This window comes from Primulina huaijiensis, chromosome 1 (genome assembly GCF_012295235.1).
Source record: "Primulina huaijiensis isolate GDHJ02 chromosome 1, ASM1229523v2, whole genome shotgun sequence".
Taxonomy (NCBI): Eukaryota; Viridiplantae; Streptophyta; class Magnoliopsida; order Lamiales; family Gesneriaceae; genus Primulina; species Primulina huaijiensis.
Window position 1 is genome coordinate 26,737,589 of NC_133306.1, and position 16,084 is coordinate 26,753,672.

A 16,084-nucleotide genomic window follows, 5' to 3' on the forward strand; every position below is an offset into this window, starting at 1 on the left:
ATAAAATATACGTATTGCACATATGTAAAAATGTTAAATGAAAAAAAAAATGTTAAATAAGTATTTGAATCATTTTCACATAAATTGTTTTGAAAGAAGATTTATACATATTGAATTTTGATTTTGTGAGAAGGAAAATGTTTAATATATGATATTAATATGTTAAAATGATTGTACGTAGGGATCCACACTTGTAGTCAAAGGATGCATGCATGTGTGTCTCTATGTGTGTGTTTTTCTCTCTTTTTATTTCTTACTTTTTCACGCTTTTTAGACCAACGAGTTGTAACTGGATTTTAGTTTGATCACTCCAACGATAATCTATTCGCAACATAAATTACTTCGTCGTCGACTTAGGGAATTCCGAGTCGAGATCAGAGATGAAGCGACACAAACCGATGGTCATAACACGATTCCAAATCAGTTGTTATTAATTTATTGTCGATGGAATAAATTATGGCTTGGAATCGAGCTTCATGATGGTGCTGAGATTCACTGGCGACATGTATTGGTCGAGCCATTGAATATGGTCTGAACGATGATCCTGTTGGCCCTTTCGGAGGGAGGGGTGGAAGGGATCCCAGAACGCGAATACGTCTCTGTTTGGGCACAGATTCGACGCAGGCGTGAAGAGTCCTATGCCGTTATAGGGGCCTAGTCCGACAACATGCCACCTCTGCTGTCACGAAACCTGCCCAAATGGAACAAAACGATAAGGATATATAGTTTCGACATCTTCGCATTAAGTTATTTGTATAGTAGGTGTGTTGACATGATGTCGAATATTAAGATATTGTTATATGATTGAGATTAGCATTTACGGTAGGCTTGCGGGTTGTGAATGAAATCATTCTGGATTTCATTGGCATTAATAGCGACAAATATGTCTGAGCCCGCCCAGCTCTTGATTCAGGGTTGGTATAATTTGGATGATCAAATGGTTAAATATGGGGGTGGCGCGTTGAGGTTCCTCGGTGCATTGGCAGTTGGCGCTCCTCAAGGCAGGCACGCAGCCGAACGGTACCATCCCCGTCACGAGAACTCCTGGCTCCGAGATCGCACTGTCTCTGCAAAATCTTCTTGTAGTCGAAAGATGGGTAGATTGGAATAATCCTGGAGATTATACTGAAGCGGCCTTCTAACAGTGATTGGGGTCAAGAAATAGTTATTAACAAAAAGTGAAAAGCTGTAAATAGAAATGTGAAGTGTTTGATAAATAATGGATTTTAACACCGTCTTTTTAATATAATCATTTTTGTAGAAGCAGAATCTAACACCCCACCAGCTTGTGAATTTCAATTAAATCAAAGAGAAGTTAACGCAAAATCTGTGTTGAATAAATACACAAAACTAATTTTTTCTAGATAAAAGTCAATAATTATTTTTTAGTGATTGCTAACATTCTCTAGTTCAAAAGGATGATTGTTATATTGTATAGAGGTTTAGAAGACATTATATTTTGATGGTTCTATCAATAAACATGGTAGAGTTAATTGATGTTTTAATAAAAATTACACAATCTCGCAATTATGTGAATTGGACACGTGCTTTTGGTTTTGATATAAATCAATAGGTTCGACCATTTAATTTTTTTCCTCTAAATTGTGACTGTGATGAAGATGCCCTTAATCTTTCAAACCAGCTCAAATATTTTAAGATTTTAGAGAGATCTTTATCACTTTTGTATTTGTACTTTATAAATTCAAAACTACTGTTTTTCTAAAATAATAAGTACTAATATTTTCGGTCAGCCAAGTATTCATCACAGTAACTTTTTTTAATCATATTTCACGTAAGTGTTGACATAACAATGAGAAAATATTGACAAATGTTAGCGCGTCCGACAACATGTCACAATTAATAGCCATAAATAATAGTTGGTATAGAAGATCACAATTAGATCAAAATAGTTTAAAATGTATAGATAGTAGACAAAAATCAAAGTTTGACAATTTAATGGGCCAAACAACAGACTAGACAAGTCAACGGAGAAAAAAATTATGTATTAAAAAATAAAATTGTGTATTAAACCAATTGGATCTTGTAATATACTGATACACAGTGGGTTTTAATCAAATTGTAATGTAAGAGTACAAAAAGCATTTTAAAAATTGTGTATTAAACCAAAAAAACAAAAATCTAATGTGCAATATAATACTGAAAATACCCTTTTTCCCAACTCCAAAAGAATAATCAATTTTTTTTATTACATGAAATAGCTTTTGTAAAAATATTGAAGTTGTTGACATGTGATGCATCTGCCGAACAACTAACAGACACAAAAGCAGAATTCAAATTAAACAACGAGAAATATATCCCAACTCGAATAATATTCCACTTGTCAATGGTCATTTCCTTTTTGCGAAAGAATCAAAAGATAAATGTTTAAAATTAACTTAACTTTAACTAGCTTCTCCAAATTAAATAAAATAGCATGCGACTGGAAAAAAAATGTTTCTTTTGAGTAACAAAAAAATCAGTAAAAAAGCGGGGAAAAAATCATAAAGATGCACAAAAGAAACGCAAATTTTGATATATTATTGTAGAATGTAGCACTTTTTTTATTATCCAACTTTTGCGCCTCTCTAATAAGAGAAATTGGTGCCAAATGCATTTCAAGTTTCAACCTCATCTTCATAATTCATTTCGAGCTTCAAAACAAAACATATCCCAGAAAAAGCATAGAAGGCAAATGCAAATATCAAAATACGCCCACAATCGAACTTTGGCTCGACAGAACAGTTTATTGATGCAGACAAAGTGAAGCTCAAAATTAACAAGAACTAATGTCCTGACACCCCCGCGTAAGGCAGATCCAAACATCTAATGTTCATTTGAATAAATAAATTGTGTCATTCTGGTATTAAACAAATTCAAAGGAAATCCAAATAAATATACTGAAGAGGTCGACCATTACTTGCAGCAAGTTGGGATCATCACTGGACAAAAAGTGGAACACTGGGATGATATTAACATAAAACATAATACGATACGAGGGAGTTACGGAAGAATAAACCGTGAATTCTTATACTCTATCTGTAAGTTCAGCCACAGCCTCCTGCACGAGGTCTTCCAGCATCTTCACTTCAATTTCGTGACCAAAATTATCAAACTCTGATCTTAAATGATCGATCCACCACTTTCCTCCCACCTCCTTTCTCACGATCCTCTCCAAAACCAGGTCGTTTTCATCACCACTATTGTCTGAAACACATTTGACATCACAAGAAAACCAGGCATTCATTCGGGTCCACACCTCATCTACCACTGTGTATGATGCATTTTCTAATAAGTTATAGTCGGCTTTAATGGATGGAATGGAGCTTTGGCCCGAGACCGATCCATGTTCAGCAATTGCAACTAATGCGGCATTTACACAATCGAAAAGAAGCTTCCGGGTTGATCTTCTTTGCCTCCTTTTTGCCTCATACAGTATCTCCTGGTCTTTTAGATCTATGTATTCATCTCTCAAAGATGGGTTTAATGGGCTTTCAGGAGAGTGCCATTTGGTTGTAAATGAGTTGACCTGAATCTCACCGTGCATACCGGCCACAGATAAGAGTGTCTTGACAAAAGAAAACCATTCTTGTTTCTCATCATATGTTCCTTGGGACATCGAGGACTGGTTTGGGGAGTATGACGAGGCCGTGTCCAAACATGAGTCATCCCACGAAAGAGTTCGAGCAATAGATCCTATTGGTGGTGATTTGTCAATCAAGTTTGACCTAACATGATTGACACGTGACTTGAGACCTGTTGCATGAAAGAAGGTAGATCAATTCTAGCTCAAGAACAAATCAGGGGAAAAATGAGTTGATGTGAAATTCACGCAGCACATTTCACCTTGTTGGTCAGGTTTGACAAAACAACGTAGAAACCTTGTGGCTGAATGTCGATCCTCTTCAAAGGGTCGATCTAAGACAGAAATTGGGCTCGGCTGATCCAAGTTCTCACTGGTGTTTCCAAATGAAGTAAGGTTTCTCGTGGACAATCCTGTCTGTAAATATAGTGAAATAGGAAAAATAATCTCCAATTTTTCCATTAATATTGTACTAAATGAGCAAGTTTTCTAGTGGCAAAAATCTATTGACCGTTCAACATCCTGATCACGAGATAGACTAAAACCAATTGCAAAGCTATCAGCAAATCTTGATAAAAACCAACTAAAGCAAATGTGAAGGAAATCTGTTCACATTTTGCTTAACTAAACAAATTATAGAAAAATTCCTATATCTGCCACAGATGTTTTGGTGAATGTAAAAGTGAGGGCATCCAGAAAGTAAAGTAGCAATTAGTTCATTGTGAATGTTTACAATGTTATCTTGCAATCAGGTAGTAGTAAGCAACAAAATCAGCTTTCAGTCTACAGATCGCAAATCTCTGACAACACAAATAAAGTATGCATCAAGTAGAAGAAAATTAAGTCTTGACATATAAATACTCGAATTGATGAAATTACCTCGGGCAGTAACATGCCCAATGTGCCAACTTGATTTGAAAAAGATGCTACACATGAAGGCTCAGGCATATCACGTGAAAAATGTTCAGATCCTTGGTTGCTAAGACCTGCAGTTATATGGCTGCCACTTTGTCCACGATCAATTCTGGAGGATTGAAGCTCATCTTTGATTTCGGATAAAAGGCATTCATCTTTACTAGATTTTTTGTTCCTTGAGAAAAACAAACTTGACACCTTCAATTTAAATGATGATTTAAATCTTTTTTCCTTTGCGTCTTCCTCTGGAGCTTCTGGCTGGACCTTATCCGGAACCGATACATCAGTTTTTAACCTGGTTCCATACTCGGAAGAAGAAACAGGTACAGATTTCGATCTCACGAGATTCTTTGGTGAATTATCCATGTTTTCATCGGCTCTAAGTTCACTACCAATGAAAGAATTTGAATCTGTAGGTTCTTTCTTCAAATTGCCAACTTCACCTTGCACAGGCGCCTTTTCCTCGGAAAGTGCAAGTATTTCACCTAATGTGGTAGAGGTTCTTCTTACATGTCGCCGTTCAGGACCACTCTCGTTGGATTCCATCATGACCCACCTTTCAGAGAAAGGTTTCTTCGCTACTCTGCAAACTGATGACTCTGGAGAGTAAGATACTCGACTAAATGAGGATGATGAGTAGGGACTTCCATCCCTGTTAATATAATCCCAAGAGTGCCTTGTTACAGGTGACATGACTTCTGAATCGCTAAGATGAGCAGTAGCGTATTCCATTTCTGATTTATTTAAGGAACTTTCATCACCTACATAGCCATTGGAAAGCATGGAAGAAATCAGGGCTTCATCTCCGTGGTGCCTCCCAATTTTATTAAGCCTTTGATGCATGACAGCCTTTGTAACTTCTTTTGATGCTTGATCCTCATTCTCCTCTATATCCCCAAACAAGTCTTCACCATTTATCATCCTTTGTGATTCTGAATGAGGAGATCCCACAACCTTAACATCATGTGACTTCAAAGAACTTGGTCTTAGAACTACTATTCGAGTTGGTTGAGGAGAATTTTCAAAATTATTCCAACTTAATGGAGGGGAATTAACCAGTTGGCTTTTCTCCAGTCCATTCCGCACAAATGAACCATTTTTAATTTCTTTTCTGTCTTTATTCCCAGATCTAGCAATGTTATTACTCTCTGCAAGCTTTGAAGGTCTTAAAATGGTGATCCGCTTTGTCTCTGGAGGAGGAGGAGGAATAGACTGTAAATTGTAAAGATTTTGTGAAATCATTGAATTTGGTTCTTGCAGACACTTGAGGAACAAATCTTTGTTGGCATTCAGTACTTCTACTGCGTCTCGGAATTGCTTAGATTGGCGAAGCTTTTCATCCATAGACAGGCGTTTCGCTTCAGTAAACTTCTGACGAACGAGAGCCATCCTCTTGTCATCTGTAGTTCTATCAAATCTCTCCTTATGTGGTGAATTCTGCAATATTTCAGAAACATCTTTACATTCATTTGGCTCCATGTGGTGAAATAACTCAATATGCTGCCCCCAGCAATTCACTTGTACGTTTGAGCGACTTTGAAGGTGACTTCTACAATGGCTTTTTTGCATATATGAATCAGTTTTCTGTCTTGGGAGGGTTTCAAGCCCCATTAATTTGGCAACTACATTAAGTGGACTGCGTCTTGAGTCGAATTCTTTCAACCTCTCATGGGTAACAAACATCTTCACGGGGAAACAATTTGATTTTCTATTTGAAGTCGAATTCCGGAAATCAGATTAAATCTGCAAATGTCACGGTGATCCAAATTAAATTAGTGCAAAGATAAACTTGGCAAAGTAAAGGGCGAGCTTTCATTATCCGCTCTAACTTAACTTTACTACATGACATTACATCACCAATTTGTCCTCTATTTGGTAACTCGAAGAACTCATTTTTGCCACATGTGATCAGCTCCTTGAGCGAGGGGAACCTGTTAACCAAATAGTATAACGTCACATAGCAGCCACCAAATCATCACTTGCATCTGATGCATTCTCAGATGCTTGAATGCACAAAAAATTCAATGCAATACCCTGAAGCAAGAGAAGATACAAGAACGAAAAACAAAGGATAACAGTCAAAAGGAATACTTTACTCGCCAAAATTTTCGGTAGTCTAAAAATCTGTCAAAGTGTTACAACTGCCAATATAATTGACTTGGAAGCCTTTTCAAAAGAGACTATGATGCATCCTAAGAACATTTTGCACAGTAGAAAAAAAGATAAAAAAGAGTATGTACCATCCTGATGAGGCTTATCAGGGAGCAGCCGGTTTGTGGGGACCACTACGTTCACCTCAAGGAGATTCACCATCCTCCCTCAGCATCCTGGAAACGTTAGACCAATTTGCAAATTTCATCCATTCCCACCAATAATATTCATATCTCAAAACCAGGGAAAGGAAAATTCTTTTGTAATAATCACCACTCCAAGAGAAACGCTACTAGTAAGAATACAACGAAAAGAAATCAAAGGAGAATAAATATGGGATGACAAAAATAGGTAAATAATGTGCGGGAAAGAAAAGGCAGTCTGCGCGCCACATGAACATTTGCAGTACATTCACATCAGTAAGTTACAATTCAATATACATCCCCATATAAACTACAAGTTCCTCAGTGATTCTACCAGAATTGCAAGATCAAACAACGTTTTCCCAATATCAGCAAAACATAGGATCTTAACCACAGCACTTTTACTAAACCGCCTATCGCAAAATAAAGTAAAAGGCCACGTAATTCAAAATAAAAGCTTAAACCACGATTGCATAGGCAAAATTAAATAATAGCAATAAATCCCAACAAATAAACATTTATCCCTTATTTACTCTTAACTTTATCCAAAAATCACTACAGAAGAGTATCGAGAACAAAGCAAAAAAGGAAAAAAAAACTCCAAAACGAAGAATCATATCTTACATTCGAAAAGCGAGATCCGAGCACAGCAAACAAAAAGCAGGAACCACAACGAAAACACCACAGAGACCTCCAAACCCGTCAAAACATCCAAACACTATACACAAGTAATTCCTCTGGGAAATAAAGGACAAATAAACACTTCACGGAGTGTTCGTGGGGGCTTCGGCGGGATTTAACACCACAGTGACAATGTGGCCTGAGATTCGCCGGGATTCATATGCTGAAACTGGAGCTGAGGTTGATTCCACCTGCCCCACTCACTATCGAACCCGACGCTCCTTAAATAGTTGATTTATTCATCAGTTTCGATTCCGCATATGGAATGACCGTATGAGGTGCAAACTTGTATTCCGAAAAATCCTTAACGGAAACATTGATTAAAATATATTTTAATAAACAAATTAGATTTTGTCAAGATTCAGCTGTGTAATTATTTCTATTCTGGTTCGAGATTTTATGTTGCATAATGGTCCTTTCTCTTTGGGCTTTTTGCAATTCAGCTCTGTGAGTATTTCTCTTCTGGTTCGAGATTTTATGTTGCATTCGTTTCTATATCTATATATCTTCACGAATATATCACATTGGTACACAACACAAAAATATGTAGGTATAATTTGATACAACTCATCGAGACATACGTATTGCGTATGCATAACACAAATAATATATATTATAATCGCATATTATAGAATAACAACAGTAAATTTTGAAATGTCTGATTTATTTATCTAGTTTTGAAACAAACAAAAACTTTCACTTGATTGGTAAAAAGAACAATATTTTCATGTATTATTAAATTCCAATCTGAAAATTTTAAAAGGTGTAGAGACACGAGAAGTTAAATTTAAATAAAAGAACATGATATTATTGGAAGTAAATAAAGTGTTAGACCACCACAACTATAGCAGAATCTGAAATTTTTATCTTATTTATTAATCTAATTTTGGAACCAACGGAAGTAAAAAAGAATGATACTTTTCCTTCTAAATAAAGCTGTATATTTTCATTTCCAATATGAAAAATTGAAAGATTTGGACATGAAAGTTAAAGTTTAATCAAAAGAATGGATTACATCTGGAAATAAATAAAATGTCAGACCATTATACTATGACAGTTTTTATAGGACACTCAAGTTTAATTAAATAACAGAAATAATAGTTTTGATCAAATATTTTATAATTTTATTATTTTTATAATTCTTGTGCAATAATATTCATATAACTAGGTAAAAACAAATATAAATATATGTTAAAAATTGAAAAGATAAAGTATGAAAATCGTGATCAAAATTCAGACAGGTTATATTTTAATTCATCTCGGATAGTGGAATCAACATGAGGTTTTAGATGTAACAATCCAATTAACTGAGGAGGCGATGCAAGAAAGTGATTTCTTTAAGTCAGTAATGGAGAACAAAATACTAACAGCAATAGTTCACAGACAATCTTCATTCAGGCAAAGAGACTTGCTGGCACTGGTCTAAGGTATTACATCAACCAGATAGTTCCATTTGTTATCATCATCAAAATATACTTCTCTGTTAGACCAATCATTGCTAACATTCTCGAGTAAAAAAGGGCGATTTGTGGTGTTGTCAAGGGAAGATGAAAAATTTAAGAGCCGCGAATGATTGTGAATTGTATCCTCGGAGCAAAATGAAAAGGTCTCACCTGGAGCTTCCTTCGTTATTGAAAATGAACATAAACTATCGTCATTTTGAGGAAACTGCCAAGTATGGAAAATGGAAAGATTTTTCATAGAGAAGTCAGCATCTTGGAAGCCCGTTGGCCAAAAATGCCGACGTTGGTCACCAAACGAGAAGATCATGTTGCTAGTGTAAGGTATATTTTCAGCATTAGTAGCCTCTGTCGAAGTGAGACATGGCATACTAGGGAAAGTAAGAGATGACATTTCAGTTCTCGGCAATGAACACTTGGCCTCATCAAAATTTGGTACAAAGTCTGGAGTGAAATAGCTGGTCATAGGATAACTTTGGATCGAGTTGCATTGTAGATGATAGTTTGAAAACAAGGATGGCGAGCACAGTGCTTTGTCATCGGGAACTTGATCCACAATTTGCTGGTGATTTACATTCCATGTGGTAGACAGTCCAGGAGAATAAATCTTTGCAGGTTCGTAATTAATAAAGGATGAACAGAATCCATCTTTGTCGCTTTCAAAGTCCCATTTCAACAAAAATCTATGAGGTTCTTTTCTTTGGCATTCAATAGGAGAACATGATCCATCCAGTTCCTTGAGATAACAAGATTTAGAATATCCATATCTTTCGAACGGTAAGCAGAAAGGTAAATCATGCTCTACATGTGAACTGCTGCTTTTATGATCCTTTGAACTAATATGCAGATCCGTCAATCCATCTTTAGAATGAGCTTCAGCACCATAGTTGGTGAAAGGAGATCCAGAAAAATAAGCATCCCGTTCCAAGAATACTCTCTCTTTGTGTCCACCAAAACAAATTTTCGGGAGTTCCATGTCCCATTCTCTCCTGTGATATACACAAAGTCTTTTCTCCACATTCTTGAACTCACAAGAAATAGGGGCTTTACAGCCATTACCAATCTCTCTTTTTGACGAATCATGGAGATAGAACAGGTCAGACTCATCGCACTTATGGTACAGCCGACTTAGGAGTGAAGAAATCAAACCAAACCTGGGATAAAATAAAACCAAATTAAATCAAGCAATTATTTAAGATAACATAGATGAAATAGGTTCATCAGTCTGACCCCTCAGGATGTAGCTTTTCCACTTCAGAAATTGAGTTATGAGCCGACTGCCTCAGTCTCTGTCTTTTTGCAGGAAAAATGCCTATCTCCTTGCATTGGTTTCCTATAAACGGTAAAAAGAAACAGCAGAATTTCAGAGGACTGTGAGAAAGATGTGTCTATATATCCAGAACGACAATAAAAGATGGTAGAATTGTGTTAATCCAACATATTCAAAAAATTCATTAATATTTTATCATGTTTCAGAAAATATCCTGGCAATTTGTTACCGCGAATATAAATTCAGGCATTAATCATCATTTAATTTGAAAAATGAGCACGTGAACAGATTCAATAAGGTAGGAAGCTCGAAACAAAACAGTAGCCGCAACCTATTACTCATAAGCATCACTCAACTGCCACAAAACACTCATCATCCAGAAAGATAACCAAAATTTTTAAACCTCGCCTTTGCGACTGGTACCAACAAATTTAGAATCTTAATAGTAAGAATAGCATAGAAAGAATTCGAGATACCAAATCACCAGATAAAGTAGCATTCTCTGATGCTTCCCTGAGGATTGACAAGGAGGAATTTCTACCAGCCGGAATAACATTCTCCGAGAGCAATATCGGCCTCTCTCTAATATTTCTAGTTAGACCTGCATTCATGCCTAATCATAACAGTAAAGTATAAACTACGATAACAGGTATGGCCTCACGTATAAATGCACTGATCACAGATAACACACCTTTGATGTCTCTTTGACTTGGTTCTTCAAACCTGGGGACAGGTGGGGTGAGGAGAAGATGATAGTCAAAATGACCTGCTGTTTCTCTGCGATCAGAGAATCTGAGGTCCTTTGAGCTGGCTTTAGGTATGTTCGAAGGTTTAATGTCCTCTTCAAGTCAAATTGAGACGGGGGCAGAAAAAAAAACCGTCATGAATTACGCCGTCCGATTATAAAGCATTCTAAAATTGATTTGAAAAACTTGAACAATAAAATCCACTGTGCACCGAAAACTCACAGCGGTCATATAATTGAAGGAACTATGGCGACAACGACAATTATTGACACAAGCCTAAAGTTCTAAACCAAAGATTTTCACCTCTACCATGAGGATTAGCTTTAAAATTCTTCGACTGCCCAATGTCTCTGGCGTATGAACAAGAATGACCCTGAACAGCGCCATTCTTTGTGTTCATAAAATACGCGTACTCTGAAGTCTTGGGTGCGTCAGCTGCAAAATACGTTCCACACAAGAACGACAGGGTTACCAACGAACATAACATGACGTGTTTGATGTGCTATCTAGCTAATAGACATAATGTATCGAATCAATATGACAAATCATCATTGATGAGAGACATTAATAAGAAAACTAGCAGCTATAGAAGAAAAGGCCAACATCTGGGAAACTGTGCCAATTTGCGTTCTCTAAAGGAAGCAGAATCAGGTACGCTATCCATTTCAGTATCATCGAACCTCACTTTTTTTGTCTTCTTTGTATCTATCAAGACAACAAAAGCTTGCACGTAACAACACCATCATCTTAACTTTCATAAATAACTACTACTGATGAATTGAGTCACGAGAATCCGTAGAAAAGCACATCGCTAAGAAATGAAGCATAACTGCGACAGAGAAGGACGTACCACATGGTTTGTCAGATCCCCGATTCCGAGCTGTGCCTCTGCTTCGGATCGCAACTGGATATTCATTAGCCGGAGCAAATCTTTGTTTCATTATCAATAATCAGCCTGAAATTCCAACCCAAAAAGTCGGAGATCAATTGATTTGGGAGGGCAGTCAGAAATAGAGGATATATTCCTAATAGGGCTCACCGGTGCAAACTCAGGTGATCTATTAAATGAGATTAGATATTTTTTAGCTTGACTAATTTTCAAACAACTCGGAACTGAAGTTTGACCTCTTGGAAGCATATAACTTGTAAAAATATGCACTTTATGACCAAATTTAAACAAATAATTGTAATTCAATGTGCGAAGATTCTGCAAGGTTAAGTTTGACTCAAGACAATCCCAGATTATGAAAAAAGAAAAAGAAAATCATATTAAATAAATGCAGGCGTTATCCAAAAGAATGGGATATGATGTCCACGTGGCATGCTACCAATGGCTAAATCAACAACATTGGACTTTCTTACCCATTAATTTATAGCTTTTCCAAACCACACGCCCCATCAAAAAATATCATAAACAAGTTCTTTATTTGAATCAAAGAGAGAAAAAATGGCAAGCTCCAGCATTGCATCCGCCACCTGTGGATTCGCGGTGGCACCGAATTTCTCCTCCGCCACCTCTTTTGCCGCTAAGAGCGGCATGGTGTTCCTGGCCGCCGAGAACGACCGCCGCAATTCAAGGCTGGTGGTGCGTGCGGAGGACGGAACGGCGGAACATGCAGCGGCTGAAGCCCCTAAAGCTGCCCCTGTTGGCCCACCCAGAGGCAGTAAGGTGAGATGAACAATTCCATTTCTGCAACAAGCTGGCCAACTGCCGTGGTTCATCTCACCGCATGTTATGGAAATAGTCAAATAACTATATTTTTGGTAAATATAATGTGTTGAAACTTACTATAAAATTTTAGACATCTGGTTTTCCGAGTCGCTTCAAAACTCTGTTGAAAAAGATGTAAAAATAAATATAAAGAAACTAGTTAGCACTCCAGACTTAAATATGATAAACTATTGGACCAAAATCAGATTTAAGTCCTTTTATAAAGTAAAAATTGCTATTTTCCCAAATGTATTACAGATACTTAATCTCGTGCAAGATTAGGACCCCCTTGAAGAAGTTAATTCAATATTGGGACAGAAAAACTTGTCCTTTTTTTTAAAAAAAATATATATATTAAATAAATTTTAGAATTTTCCATTGGGACAAAAAAAATATTTTTGCCTCATCACCTTCACTGCCTAGCTACTATAGAAGACATTATGCAAATACAAATTTTTGCCATCCCCAAATGCCTAATTTGTAGAATTTATTTTCATAAAATTATTATAGTTAGTAACATGTGACAATAAAATCATATGTCTGGAACTAAACAAGTTCAATGTATGGCTGGCTACCGTTCAGGTCAAAGTTCTAAGGAGAGAATCGTATTGGTTCAAGGGCGTTGGCTCCGTCGTTGCAGTTGACCAGGTCAAGTACATCTGCTCTCGTGTGTGATTGATATTTTTGTGCTCTAGTACTCAATCATGTATTTTGATCAAGCAGGATCCCAGCACTCGTTACCCGGTGGTTGTCCGGTTCAACAAAGTGAATTACGCTAATGTATCTACTAACAACTACGCATTGGATGAAGTTGAACTTGTCGCGTAAACCTTGCTTGTTTGAGCTGTTATTGTCGCAACATATTTGTTTTTCGATGTTCGATTCCTTTGGTTATGGAGTAGCCGTGTGTATTAATTATTCATGAGATGTGTAGCATAACCTTTGGCCATGAATGATACTAATTGTAAACGTACTCTACATTCGTGCTTGGTATGTTTGGATGAATCGAGTGGGGGCGAGTCTTTACATAAAGAAGCGAAAAACACACGTCTTGTAGACTTTTTAGTATCCATTGAATTCGATGGCTATTAGCCTATTTGAGATTGGCGGTACCCATTAATAGTATCATGAATGAAAAGGAAAAGCTTCAGATTTATAAAGATGAATCAGAAGGATAGATTTAGTAGAAGTTTCAAAATCCATATATACACCGGGCAAAGAGTAAATTTACAACTCACAGAACCCTTCCATCCATGCCATCTAGAAGACCGGACCATATCCCTTTCTCCACTGCCTCGAACTCGACCATCCATTCGGAGAGACAATTACCTTCACGTTAGAACAAGAACCCATCTTAGATATCATCACCAATACATCGTACAGCAGGAGTGTAAGAGAAATCATGAACTGTTTTATTCAGAAATATTCCTGAGCCTGTCTCGTGCCATGAAGAGAATATCCATACAAACAAGAGATCTTTTAAAAAACTTAAGATTACTCACACTGGAGATTCAGGGGAAACATTGGCCAGTTTATTTTGTTCATCTAACCACCTGTAGGAAACAAAATACAAAACAAGAAGCGTCACAACAATTTCATTTGTTCCATTTTCTCATCAAATATATGACCATGATCGATCAATGGGAATTAGTGGTGGGAGGGAAAAATAAGTAGAATAGTTAAATTAGTCATTCACTTCCATAGATGACTTACGTTGCCCATTCAGTGGAAAGAATAGGAGACAGCTGCCATAGCCGTTTTCTTTTGGCGGTGATTTCCTTTGTTTCTTCTGTTTCTTGAAACTCGAAGTTAGGTGAAGTTCCATCAGAAGCACGAGGGACAACGAGTATTCGTCTCTCAAAAAGGGACTCGGTGAAGGGTTCACTAAGTTTGAAGGACTCTTCAATGAAAGATGCAGGGCCAGCTAAGATGACAAGACGAGCTATTCCCCGAAAGGCACTGAGAGGAAGAATCTTCTTCTCATCTATCCGGAGCTTAAGATTTGAGAGATTCTCCTCCCTCGAAAGTCTAGGTAACTGAGCATATTTGGCATTATTCTCCTGGTAATAAGCAAATCCAAAAATATATACAGCACCAAAATCTATGCCGATACCCTTGAGGATCTCATGGACCTCAGCTGCTCTGGATGAATTAGCCAAGGCACCAATGAGTTGTGTGATGGCTATGAATCCTCCAAGAGAACCACTTGCACAAAAGCAAGATAAAATAACATTCGAAGAGAGCGGAAAGGAGAAAGAACCTCACTGCGTATTCTGGCTGTGGAACTGGATATGAAATAAACTCAAGATTACAAGGAGGCTTCATTTGTTAAACAAAGCCTGAACGCGTGCCATCGAAGCATTTGGACTGAAGCATGCGAGTTATACAAATAATGAACAGATAATTGCATTTAAAAAATTATAGATATGCGGCATAAAATTCCTACATGCGATACCATGAGAAAAACAAAAGTTAGATGGGCATTCGCCATTTTATGGTCTAAAGCAAACAAAACTAACATTTTCTTGCAGCTACTTCGTGTTGATATATGAAAATGATCAATTCAACATACTAGAAGGGTCTACCGAACACTCTTTATTAACCCATTCATATGACTTCTAGTGGAAAAGATCATGAAACATCTGATTCCTGAGTTGTTGTTCGTCCATTTTAACTGTAAATCACATTCATCTGCATAGACTTGATATTAGTTGTTAGTTTCATCTGCCACTAACAGTCAAGGTGATATATATTCATCATCTCATCAACAAAACCTAAAGAAGAATTTCAATTGGGGAGTTTAAAATTAAGCTCTGGAAATGGAAACATGAATGCCTCCGTCATAGCTAATCTACTTTAGAAATCTTTGCTACAAATAAAAGTATTCGAACTACAAACATGCCACCATCCCTTTTAATCGGAGTTGGAATAAGAAGGAACCTAATCTCTGAAGAGTGAAGACGAGGGTCCGTTGGATGCAGAGCAGGTGACTGACAAAGATTCTTGACTTCTGCGGCATCGAGCGAAGTTAACAGAGGCGACGGCTGGGCTGAACACATTTGCAGTGAATTGGCTAGAAAATCCGAGACATGTTACCGGGATTGCAATTGGGACAGGCAGTGATGAGAGTGAATAGCCGCACCGCCACGGCCATGGAGTTTGAAATTTCATTACAAACTTGAAATCTTGATCATCGGAAGATTATGTCACAGTTGATCCCAAGCACACGATTTTATTCCAAACTTGAAATATTGGTCAAGATTTCTTGGATCATGCATTTCACAGAACAAGACATGTTGCATATTATATAGCTGGTACATTATCGATTGTTATACCTAATACCTTCTTGTTTCGTACTGGACAATCGTTCTCCTTTTGAAACTGTGGTTCTATTAGTTAAATTGTTTTGAATAGTTTACGACAGCTG

At 37.1% G+C, this 16,084-nt stretch overlaps 3 protein-coding genes and 1 pseudogene across 17 annotated transcripts; 1 reads left to right on the plus strand and 3 right to left on the minus strand.

Moving 5' to 3' along the window:
• Positions 1-2,817: 2,817 nt before the first annotated feature.
• Positions 2,818-7,774, minus strand: LOC140990681 (uncharacterized). 8 transcript variants are annotated; one of them, XM_073460511.1, is made up of 6 exons: positions 7,414-7,774; positions 6,736-6,822; positions 6,348-6,426; positions 4,460-6,203; positions 3,844-3,997; positions 2,818-3,753 (listed from the first exon to the last, which is right to left on the minus strand). In XM_073460511.1, the coding sequence occupies exons 3-6, from the start codon at positions 6,386-6,388 to the stop codon at positions 3,026-3,028; spliced, it is 2,667 nt and encodes an 888-aa protein (XP_073316612.1). In that variant the 5' UTR covers positions 6,389-6,426; positions 6,736-6,822; positions 7,414-7,774; the 3' UTR covers positions 2,818-3,025. The 8 variants fall into 8 exon arrangements, with proteins under 8 accessions (XP_073316612.1, XP_073316620.1, XP_073316663.1 ...); XM_073460519.1 differs by having other exon boundaries at positions 6,348-6,529; XM_073460562.1 differs by having other exon boundaries at positions 6,353-6,426; positions 7,414-7,773.
• Positions 7,775-8,789: 1,015 nt separating this feature from the next.
• On the minus strand, positions 8,790-12,435 carry LOC140990732 (uncharacterized). 8 transcript variants are annotated; one of them, XM_073460581.1, is made up of 8 exons: positions 12,309-12,435; positions 11,797-11,901; positions 11,550-11,651; positions 11,250-11,381; positions 10,892-11,041; positions 10,685-10,813; positions 10,161-10,263; positions 8,790-10,084 (listed from the first exon to the last, which is right to left on the minus strand). In XM_073460581.1, the coding sequence occupies exons 2-8, from the start codon at positions 11,885-11,887 to the stop codon at positions 8,893-8,895; spliced, it is 1,899 nt and encodes a 632-aa protein (XP_073316682.1). In that variant the 5' UTR covers positions 11,888-11,901; positions 12,309-12,435; the 3' UTR covers positions 8,790-8,892. The 8 variants fall into 8 exon arrangements, with proteins under 8 accessions (XP_073316682.1, XP_073316688.1, XP_073316713.1 ...); XM_073460587.1 differs by lacking the exon at positions 12,309-12,435 and adding an exon at positions 11,986-12,114; XM_073460612.1 differs by lacking the exon at positions 12,309-12,435 and having other exon boundaries at positions 10,685-10,801; positions 11,256-11,381; positions 11,797-11,975.
• On the plus strand, positions 12,374-13,635 carry LOC140990783 (photosystem I reaction center subunit IV, chloroplastic-like). The gene is made up of 3 exons (XM_073460624.1): positions 12,374-12,615; positions 13,240-13,305; positions 13,381-13,635. The coding sequence occupies exons 1-3, from the start codon at positions 12,394-12,396 to the stop codon at positions 13,483-13,485; spliced, it is 393 nt and encodes a 130-aa protein (XP_073316725.1). The 5' UTR covers positions 12,374-12,393; the 3' UTR covers positions 13,486-13,635.
• A 184-nt stretch (positions 13,636-13,819) lies between these two features.
• LOC140973085 (protein LOW PSII ACCUMULATION 1, chloroplastic-like) lies at positions 13,820-15,716 on the minus strand (annotated as a pseudogene).
• Between the last annotated feature and the right edge of the window lie 368 nt (positions 15,717-16,084).